The following is an 11,974-nucleotide window of genomic DNA, read 5'->3' as shown; positions in this document are numbered from 1 at the left end:
ATGAAAAAGTATTCCTCAGTGGTATATTTTGAAAACAAACGAAACAATTATGATTCAATTTTTCCAAAAATGGTCCGTTTTGGGGCATCATTTATTCAAAAACTTGTGGCCGATTGATCGCGATCGATGCGAGTAGAAAGAGAAAACATAATACATATACAACATAGCTCATACAAATACGGGTTATTTTCTTCTCATATATTTTATGATGGTATGATACTCAACCCCTAACGAGAGGGATTATGCTTGATATTCAAATAATGAAGAAAGTCATAATCTTTCAATCAGTTTAATTGAGGTGTGGAGCTGGCATGTCAGTAACTGCTAGTAGTCCTTTGTTAATTTATGTATCATTGTCATTTTGTTAAGTTTCATTTGTTACCTATTTTGACATCAGACACGGATTTCTGTTAAACTGATTTTTTTTTATCTGCATTGGCTAGAGGTACAAAAAGAGGGTTGAGATCTCACAGAACATGTTTAACTCCGCCGCATTTTTGTGTCCGTCCAAGGTCAGGAGCCTCTGGCCTTTGTGTTGGTCTTTTGTGAATTTTGATTTTAGTTTCTTTTATATATTTTGGATAGATAAAGGAAGATGTGGTATGAGTGCCAATGAGACAACTCTCCATCCAAGTCACAATTTATAAAAGTAAACCATTATAGGTCAAAGCACGGTCTTTAACACGTAGCTTAGGCTCACAACAAACAGCAAGCTATAAAGGGTCCCCGAAATTACTAGTGGAAAACCATTCAAACCGGAAAACCTAATCTATATAAAAAAACGAGAAACGAGAAACACTTACGAAGTTTAGTATGACGTCCATTATCGCTGAACTAGTACATATTTTTGTTTATAGGCCAGCTGAAGCGCGCCTTTGGGTGCGAGATTTTCTTGCTGTATTGAAGAACCAAATGTATCTAAGAAACAAACCTTATAAAACATGCGCGCCTTATAATTATTTTTTACACTAAATACTGTTAAACTATACATTTATTATCATATCTAAAAAATAGACCAATTCTGAGATGTTTAAAATTGACCAATAAACCATGAAAATAAAGTCAAGGTCAGACAAATATATATATATTACAACCAGTCCATAAAACAAATAAAGTTCACTTATTCCTTATAGTATCTGAAAAACAGACCAAACAAGAATCAAATAACACGAACCATGAATATAAAATCAAGGTCAGATTAATATTACTGCAAGATAGACAATTACACCATACAAACATTCCGTACACCAAATATGTCTAGCTAAATGTTTATAGTATCCGAGAAATACACCAAACACAAAAAAATACTTTGCCGGACAACTTAACCCTGAAAATGAGGTCAAGGTCAGATGACACCTGTCAAGTTGACATGTAGACATTAAAATCGTTTCATACAACCTAATATAAAAGAACGATTGCCTTTGGTATCTGAGATTTCGTCTAAACCGCGAACATTTCACCTTGTTGAATGAATAATAAAATGAGTTCATGGTCAAGTGAAAACTGTTTTCCTAATTTTGGGCGCACACCATATCATATTGTGCGCACAATATATCTAAATTGTGAGCACAATATATTATTTCGTGCGCACAATTTATTATTTCGTGCACACAATATAATTAAGTTGTGCGCACAATATATTTTTTTTTCTTTGCATGTCCCTATCGGGGCTCCGTACTTTTGCAATTTCGTTAAGAGAAAAAGATTTAAAGATGAACAACGACAACAACAGGCACAACGGGTCGAATGTGATATCATTTTGGCGCGGCTCGGCACTTATGTATCCCTCGAATGTTTTGTTTCATTTTTGCCTATAAGCTTTGTCTATATGGCATTTTGTTTTCTTTTTTGACATCTTTGTTTGTTTTCATATAAGAATTATAGCTCAATGTTGACTGATGTGTTGACTGATGTACCCCCATTGTGCCTGTTTGTTTTGTCCCAAATTGTTGTCAATATTTCGGAATTCTTTCATACAAGTCCGAGGTTATCTAGCTTTCAAAAGTAAATAATTTAATATAGCTTATCTAATAAGATATGTTTTTATCTTAATAAAACACTGACGATATTGCCCTATTCAGAAGTAAAAAGCTCCGATTATCTAAAATCGGCTATTAAACCGAGAATTTGATGTCAAATGGTAAAAAAGGAGCAAAAATACCATTGATTACAATTGTTTGTCTAACTGCAATAGTTCTGTAACGTTTGGCTCATTTGATCAAGATGAATTAAAACAACGCTCAACTGATAAAATTCACATTTTGAAAAATTGCTCCTTTTTCTTATATAAGAAATAAATTCGTGGTGAAGATGTTTGTAATAAAAAACAATTGCCATGAATTTTTTGTCTATTTTCCCGTCTTAAATGTTTTAAAAATTAGTATTGTTGTATCACAAATGCTACAGTAGCGTTAATTGCAATTATTTTCAGTGCTTAGTTTTGAACCCATATAGTACAAAAGTAATACAATTCATCTTTTATTTTAGCAAACGTCTACATTATTTTTTTTATATTCTTTTACACTTTCAATTATCTCTCGATGCATGACTTAATCAACAGCACAAACAAACTCTCTCACAGGACCCCTCCCCTTTTTCCCTTTTTATAATCGTGTGATTTTTAAATAAGTTTATTTTTTATTGTGAAGAAGTAGACAAAATAATGTTCTGTAATTGCATTGCATTTTTTAAGGAAGATGATTGTTTTGTCACTCATTACAACAGATATATTTCTTTGTTAATGAATCATTATAATGAAATAATATTCATTTTAGGAATTCCCCTCTTCAAATTGTCAATCTTGTTAATAATGTGACAAGGTAAACGGATTATGAAGTACACTCCATTTTTTTTAATTTTAATTCTAATCTTATTGTAGCAGAAACATGTGTGTAATTATTTATTCGCTTGATGAACAATTCTGCAGTGACTTGATGGATCAAAGTATATATAAAGTGCAGACAATTGTCAAATAAAACATAGTATATTTCTCAGTAACCAGCTTCTTCCTGCAAACAGTTTGACTAGAGAACTATGAATAATATCAGTGTCTCAGTGTTGCTGGTTTTAGTCCTCATTGGATCCTTTGCTGTGCAAAGTGGTAAGTAAAAGCTTGTCTTGAAAATAGAATTGTTGAAAATATTTCTTTTTTCAAGATTTTTTTTTATAAATATTAAACAGAATGTTACATTTATTCTTTTTTTTTTAATTCTAGTAACTGCAAAATAATATGAAATCAGAATATATGAAATAAGTGTATCGCATTCAAAATAATGGCAGCAGAGCATAAAAATCCGGGAATACTTAATATTAGTCATGTTTCCTACTATAACACAGCAACTTTAATAACACAATAGAAAAATGTGACTGTTAAGAAAGTTAAATAATCTTGATTAATCTTAGCATCTGTATATTTAACATACAAAGGCATTATTTGACTCAGGAAATATAAATCTGCTAACGTAGTAACAAATAGGGTGAATCTGAAACGCTATCTGATTTATTATATCGCCATCTTCTCATTGAATATATAAACTTATTATAGATACCCGGATTAAATTTTGTATAAACACCTGAAGCGCGTTTTGTCACGCTCGAATCAAAAAAGTTAAAAAGGCCAAATAAAGTCTGAAGTTGTGAAGAATTGAGGACCAAAGTATATGTTTATTACATGTTTGTTTTTGTACTATTTATCTTTCATGGTAAATGAAGAAATAATATACAAGACTTGCTAACACAGTTATATGTCATATGTTTAATATTTATTTTTTAATTGCTGATAAAGTTTCAGACATTTTAAACAAATTTTTAATTAAACATTATTGATTAATGCCTATGATTTGTTTTTCAGATGCAGCTGCTGTAAGTTTTAAAGCATTTTTAGTTGAACCATTTTTAATCTGGGAAATATTTTTATCATCAGAACCTGTGGCGGCATTCGAAACGTTATAAAATATAAAAAAAATATACAAATATAGCTCTATGAGGGGAAATTTTCAACAAATATCATAAGGGTTTATGAGCTACGGTTCTGAAGCGTTGTCCTTTATTTTTTTTTAACAAATCGTTTTAGTATTTGGTGCTTACTTACTTCTAACTCTGTTATATGTTTATATGTCTGTCGTTTTTCATCATCTCCAGCGGTATTTAAAACAATTTTGAAGCTTTTCAAAGTTGACGAGAAATAAAAAAAATATATATATATTTTTCATTTTCTATCCACCCCTACAATTGATTTCTGGCACTTTTTTTTAGTATGGACTAGTTTTCGTTATTGAATATACATCTGAATAAATATTGATGCTGACTTTAATTGTTATTGATATTTAAGTATTATGGTCCAAACTATGGTCCCGCAAGGCGTTACGGAGGTGGCAACTATAACAGATACAATAGATATGCCAAAGGTTATGGCGGAAATAGAGGCTGGAACAGAGGCTGGAAGGGACGAGGAAAATATCATTGAAACGACGCTTATAACTTGTATTAGATTAACAAGTAACATGTCAATATTGATGTGAACGACAAATAATAAAGGTTAATGTATGTTTCCTCTTAATTCTATTTCATGTAGCCATCAATCTCTGTATCGTTGTGATTTATTCATGACTTGGAGTCAGCAAAGAACAAGAGAATGGCGAAAAATATCAAAGAGACATTCTAACTATCAAATAAAAAAAAAAAACCAACGACATGCCTAAACAAAAAAAGGAGAAGACAAACAGAAAACATCAAAACACAAAACACAACAATGAAAACTAAAAACTGGGCTACACGAACACTACATGAAATATGGGGTGATCTCAGAATACAAATAAAACAATTACATTCTTTTCAAGAAATTAGAACATGAAGGTATATTAAATCGTATCAAAACATTTACTTTTATAGTTGATGTGTTTCCATCGGTTTTAGTTTGAAACTCGGATTTGCTTTCTCTCAATCGATTTATGACTATCAAAGAGCCGCATACTACTGTTACATTTATGTACCAAGTCAGAAATATGACACGTGTTATCCGTTCCTTTCAAGTGTTTTATCATTTGATTTTGCCATTGGTTTCGAGACTTTTCGTCTTTATATTTTCCTCAGAGTTTTTTTTTATTTGGAATTTCACTTGAAATGTCTATCGTCTCTTCATGATAAGTATGTTGTTGTTTCTGCGGACAAAGCTTCAAATAAGATTGTCTTTGTATGTAAGTCGTATTACTACGAATTTCTTGTAAAAGAATTAGGTATAAATGAGCACTCAGGTAATCCCACATACAAAGACATATCGTTTGACAAGGATGAGATTTTAGCAAATCATAAGTCCTTCATGTGAAATTGAAAAATCGCCTAAAATAAATAATCAACAATGGCTTTCAACATAAAAATGGTAGCATATGCTATACATTCATTACTTTGGGATATCATAAGGCATATTTCGTTAATAGTGACAAACAAAACGGTAAAACATGCTACACAGAAGAACAAGTGGTCAGTATGCTGGAGTGTCTTATCGAAAACATATTTGTTGAGTTTGGAGGTAGACTTTTCCAACAAACTTTCGGCATTCCTATGGGAACAAACTGTGCGCCTCTTCTTGTCGACCTCTTCTTATTTTCATATGAATCGGACTTCCTTCAGACACTTTTCAAAAACAAAAGGAGCAAAGAAGCCAGATTATTTAATTTCACTTTCAGATATATTGATGATGTTCTTTCCATAAACATTCCAAACTTTTCAGATTGTGTTCCACTAATATATCCCAAAGAACGAGAAATTAAAGAAACAACAGACACGGCTTCCTCTTCCTCATTTTTAGACTTATATCTCGAATTTGACTTACAGAGTCATCGAAGTACCAGAATCTATGACAAACGAGACGATTTTAATTTTGAAATTATAAATTTCCCTCACCTTAGGAGCAATATACCAACTTCACCTGCATATGGGAGATATATTCCCAATTTATTCGATATTCAAGAGCTTGCAGATCCTATTCAGACTTTGTAAATAGTCATCAGTGTTTGAGTAGAAAGTTGATGAACCAGGGGTATATCAAAGAACGTCTCGTCCTTTTTCTAAAAAAGGTCATCGGAAGGTACCAAGACCTAGTTGATAGATATTCCGTATCAACTTCACAAATAATACATGATGATCTTGATGTATAGATTCTGCGTACTGGTGTTGTTTATCATCTTATATTTCCTAATACAAAACTTTGAATTTTTCGAAAAACTAAGGATTTTCTTGTCCCAGGAATAGATTACCTTAGCCGTATTTGGCACAACTTTTTTGAAATTTTGGATCCTCTTTGCTCTTCAACTTTGTATTGTTTGGCTTATAACTATTTTGATATGAGCGTCACTGATGAGTCTTATGTAAACGAAACGCGCGTCTGGCGTACTGGATTGTAGTCCTGGTGCTTTTGATAACTACCTGTATTTACACCACTGGGTCGATTCCACTGCTGGTGGACGTTTCGTCCCCGAAGGTATCATCAGCCCAGTAGTCAGCACTTCGGTGTTGACATGAATATCAATTATGTGATTATTTTTATAAATTTCCTGATACAAAACTTTGAATTTTTCGAAAAACTAAGGATTTTCTTGTCCCAGGAATAGATTACCTTAGCCGTATTTGGCACAACTTTTGGGAATTTTGAATCCTCTATGCTCTTCAACTTTGTATTGTTTGGCTTTATAAATATTTTGATATGAGCGTCACTGATGAGTCTTATGTAGACGAAACGCGCGTCTGGCGTACTGGATTGTAGTCCTGGTACTTTTGATAACTATTTACACCACTGGGTCGATGCCACTGCTGATGGACGTTTCGTCCCCGAGGGTATCACCATCCCAGTAGTCAGCACTTCGGTGGTGACATAAATATCAATAAGGTGATTATTTTTATAAATTTCCTGATACAAAACTTTGAATATTTAGAAAACTAAGGATTTTCTTGTCCCAGGAATAGATTAACGTAGTCGTATTTGGCACAACCTTTTGGAATTTAGGATCCTCTATGCTCTTCAACTTTGTATTGTTTGGCTTTATAACTATTTTGATATGAGCATCACTGATGAGTCTTATGTAGACGAAACGCGCGTCTGGCGTACTGGATTGTAGTCCTGATGCTTTTGATAACTATTTACACCACTGGGTCGCTTCCACTGCTGGTGGACGTTTCGTCCCCGAAGGTATCACCAGCCCAGTAGTCACCACTTCGGTGTTGACATGAATATCAATTATGTGATCATTTTAATAAATTTCCTGATACAAAACTTTGAATTTTTCGAAAAACTAAGGATTTTCTTGTCCCAGGAATAGATTAACGTAGCCGTATTTGGCACAACTTTTTGGAATTTAGGATCCTCTATGCTCTTCAATTTTGTATTGTTTGGCTTTATAACTATTTTGATATTAGCGTCACTGATGAGTCTTATGTAGACGAAACGCGCGTCTGGCGTACTGGATTGTAGTCCTGGTGCTTTTCATAACCATAAACAACGTGTTAATCGTTCTTTCATTTGTCTTTGTTCTATTATTAATATCACTTTTACTGTTGGATTGTTTTATGTGATATCCATCTAACGTGCCTCGGTACTTAAACTTCCCTTCAATGTGTTTGTATTATCTTTCATTTTTTGCTGGTGTGTTTTGAATGTACGACTTTTTGTGTTTCTTTGGTTCTTATAACGTGACTCTGTACTTTAAAAGATCCCGTCAGTAGGAGTGTTTTATTATACATTGAATCGAATTCGAATCATCCGAGTTCGACCCATCAGGGGTTAAAATGCATTGATCAAACGGGAATTATGCCGGGACCGGGAAATTACTTCGACTCATCCGAGTTTTCGACACAACCGAGTTCGACACAACCAGGTTCGACTGTATGTCATTTATATGATATATTTCTATTATGAATTAGAAAATACGTTGAACCACACACGTCAAAATTATTCAATCACGTAGTGGAAAGAACTAATTGTGGATTCTTATAAATTCTATATAACTTTTGGACTATTTTAAATCTCGTTTTATTTTTGAAATTAATTCTTACATACTTTTGATTTTTTAACCCTCTATGCTAACATTGCTCATGTGAAAATTTAAAATTGTTTGTATAAACATTGAACGACAAATATCTGTGACGTATAAAATTTTCTGACGTCAGACACGCGAATCAATGAAATTGTTTGTAGGTAGATGTTTTTGTGTTCTGTTAAATTATTCCTTTTAAAAGTGTTACACGATGATGGCTATTTTAAAAGTGTTACACGATGATGACTAATGTACCAATTTTTTGACTATTGTATTTATTATGTCTGTTTAGTTCACGCATCATTGTAAATATAATGGAATTTGATGAGAATGTCATCAAAATGAGAAGTTTTGCGCTATAAAACCAGGTTTAATCCACCATTTTCTACATTTGAAAATATTTGTACCAAGTCAGGAATATGACAGTTCTTATCCATTCGTTTTTGATGTGTTTTGTTACTTGTTTTTGCCATGTGATTATGGACTCTAGTTTAGTATTTTTGTGATTTTTTTTTCACATATGATCTTGAAACAACATCATTGAAAGAAACACTTCCATAGAAAAGTTGTTTCGTGTATCACAGTTTACGTGTACCCTTAACATGAGCCCTACAACGTTAAAGAGGCAAAACAAAACTACGTATCATAAAATTTTTCAACCTTTCGAAACAAGATCAATGTTGATACATTTGATAGTCTTTAATGAGCGAATTAGTCAATGTAATGTAACAGCTTACAGGGCACATAAGTAGTCCAGCTGAAACACTATTTGTTGTAAAAAATCATGCAAATATCGTTGTTTTAAACCAAGGGTATGTTCTGAGTATTATAGAAGAAGTTCATAAACAAATGATCACATAAGCATACAAATTTGTGTCAGTATCTTTAATTTTTGTTATTTCAATTTCCATAAGTTCTTTATTCTAAAGTTTCATACAACAATACTATGTAAGTATATTGATGGTGTCACATTTACTGCAATATGTGCTGATAATTTTGTTTTTCCCGTGGTGAACCGGAGTGAGAGTCTCATTTGCACTCATACCACACCTTTTTCTATCTATTAGCCCGACACTTTTTTGGGGGCTTGATTAAAGTCAAGAGCCCCTGGCCTTTGTTAGGCTTGTATGTTTTTTTTATAAATTTAATTCTTTGTTTGTTTTGGAGTTTAGTGTGACGTTCAGTTTCACTGAACAAGTATACATTATTATTAAAACGACAGCTGAAGACCAGCTTCATATCCAGGCATTTCTCGCCATGTTGAAGACCGATGGGTGACTACCAAACGTTTTCTGCACTATGGTCGGGTTGATTTCTCTTTGACGCATTCCCTATTTCCATTCTCAATTTTAAACATAGTTTACCGATTTATAAATATGTTTGCACACCAAAAGATTTCTTTTTGAATTTTTACATATGACCCTATCAAGCTCATGGTGTTATCCATATGTAATCTGATTCTTGTAACTTGTTGTGTATTTCTAAAAACAGTTTACATCGCCCTTTGTATATGTTATGACGTTAAGATATTTCTTTTAATGGTCATAAATCTGCCTGTGCTCTCTCTCGTGAAAACTAGTGGTTAGAGCAGGCAGACCAGACATAGTAGGTTATTATGACAATAAACTGGACCCAGCAGCCAAAACATACCAATAAATATCTTACAAAGAAACCAACACAAAAGGTGTTGTAGTTGATTGTTAACAGACAAAGATGCCGATAAAATGTTTCTGTCGATGATGGTACTTATTGTTACATACATGGTTAACGTATATGGTATACACTTCTCGATTAATAACTAATTAAGTAATATATAAAAAGAAGGCTGACCAAATTGAAACAAAACTGTAATAACCATTTTGTCTGAATCGCACCTCAGGACCCAACTGCATAAGGAACAGCCAAAGTCGATAGAGGGATGCACAAATACAGTTACGTTAAAGGTCAAAATTCATATTACCGAATGTAATATTATAGCCCGAAGAAAAATAAAGATAGATCCTAAACAAATGACAAAAGAAAATGCTGAAACATATTAAACTTAATCTTTTTTTGGTTTTTACAAGTGTCTAAAGGGCATCCGACTCATATGAAAATAAGAATAGGTTGGCAAGCAGAAATGCATCGTCGGTTCCATTCGGTATGTCGATTCTCTTCTTGGAAATTCTACCTTTAATTCTGAAGATATGTTGTCAATGAGAAACTCTAGCATACTGATCACTTTTTCTTCATGATAGCATGTTTTATTTTCGTCCTGATTTTTAAGATAAAATGCAGACATATATCTCAAAAACAATTGTAGCGTATGGTACCCTTTTAACGGAGGAACAAAAATTGTCGATCCTGACGTTAAACGGGGAGGGAGTAAATTTTCTTTTGGTAGTTTAGTGTAGAGTATATGACAGTGGTGTAACTGTAAAACATAAGAGCGAACTAAAGAAAATAGTTTAAAGGCTTCAAGGAGTTGGCTTCCCAGTTTCAAAATAATTAACTTTTCCAAAACTCTAGTTTATATTTAAAGGGGATTGATAAAGGAATCCTAAGACCAAAAATATATATATAGGTCACCGTGCTTGTTTTTAAGATATTAGCCATTGAAATTTTGGCGGGAAAATATTCTCTCTTGACTTTTCATAGCTTTATCATTTAAAAGTTTAAGTTTTCAAAAACTATTAAAAATAATCAAAATTATATAAGACTTTAACAGATGGCTTATCATTATACATGTAAAAAATTTATAAAAAGAAAAATGGGGTTACCGGGCAAATTTGTTCAAGGCATTCATATAGATAATACCAGAGGATTCCCAAAATCTGACAAAAAATCCAAAACATGACAAGCTAGCTTCCTTAACTAATCAGGTGGATACAAATAGAAATACATATAACAAATCACAGATTGGACGTGTCCGGGTACTCATAGAAATTAATCAATCTCAACAAATGAATTGATGAGTACATAAAATAGAATTTTGATGAAAAAATAATCAAACTTTATTATCTATCTTTTTCTATCATTAATGACAGCTTATCTATTCCTCTATCAATATTTTCGTCCATATCGTCCTTTATTCCAGCCTTTATTCCAACCATAACCTCTTGGTCTTCCATTATATCCGTTATATTTGCCACCTCTGTAACGCCTTGGAGGACCATATTTTGGCCCATAATACTGAAATAGTAATAGCGATTACAGTGAGAATCAATTCTGATGAAGATTCAATAAGGAAGACTAGACTGGTGCACTAAAAAAAGTGTCAGGGGGAGGGGTCAGGAGAAAATGAAAGATTCCTTGAAACCATGTCCTGTCAATACTGCAAAAAACTCATCATACTATCGTTGTATATCAATTTCAAAGACCTTAAAATATATATATTTTATCGGTATTTCTTTTTTTTCGATCGCTCATTAGCAATAGAAAGTTCGGGATTCAAAATTTGACAAAATTGTTTTTAAATTTATACAGACAATTTAACCTCTTAATATAAAGAAACATGACAAGATCATTTCTTAAAATACGAGAAAAAAACGAAATTTTTCTTTAATATTGCAATTAAGTGCGTTGTTAAAATCATGTAATAGAAAATCTAAAATTGCTTCACAAATCCTTTCACACACTAAAGACGGTAATAAATAAATATCAATGGAAGGTAACAAGATATTACAAAAAGAATATTTAGAAAGACTTATATACCGATAGATTTGTAATTATATAGCAGGATTTAAGCACAAGAGACACAAAAATTGAGACATCAAGACATAATTACAACGGATGTGAACAACGTAAGGTCTACTTGCGGCAAAAACATTTCGTTCCGAAAATAATTTGCTTCAACCACATTGAGGTTTTCAGCTAGTAAAAAAAAAACTTAATTGTTTTGATTATTTATTAATTGCAAGTCTACACCATAACTAGATAAATTTAATAATTACTTATAGTTACTATAT

The 11,974-nt window shown here is 32.5% G+C and overlaps 1 protein-coding gene across 1 annotated transcript; it reads left to right on the top strand.

Moving 5' to 3' along the window:
- The first annotated feature begins 3,033 nt into the window (after positions 1-3,033).
- Positions 3,034-4,465, top strand: LOC143081055 (uncharacterized). The gene is made up of 3 exons (XM_076257292.1): positions 3,034-3,100; positions 3,851-3,861; positions 4,331-4,465. The coding sequence occupies exons 1-3, from the start codon at positions 3,034-3,036 to the stop codon at positions 4,463-4,465; spliced, it is 213 nt and encodes a 70-aa protein (XP_076113407.1).
- The last annotated feature ends 7,509 nt before the right edge of the window (positions 4,466-11,974 follow it).

This window comes from Mytilus galloprovincialis, chromosome 6 (assembly GCF_965363235.1).
Source record: "Mytilus galloprovincialis chromosome 6, xbMytGall1.hap1.1, whole genome shotgun sequence".
Classification (NCBI taxonomy): Eukaryota; Metazoa; Mollusca; class Bivalvia; order Mytilida; family Mytilidae; genus Mytilus; species Mytilus galloprovincialis.
Note: the sequence above shows the minus strand (reverse complement) of the source record. Positions and strands in the feature narration are given on the sequence as shown.

Coding starts and splice junctions, on each gene's coding strand:
- LOC143081055 (XM_076257292.1), top strand. CDS start 3,034: ATGAATAATATCAGTGTCTCAGTGTTGCTGGTTTTAGTCCTCATTGGA.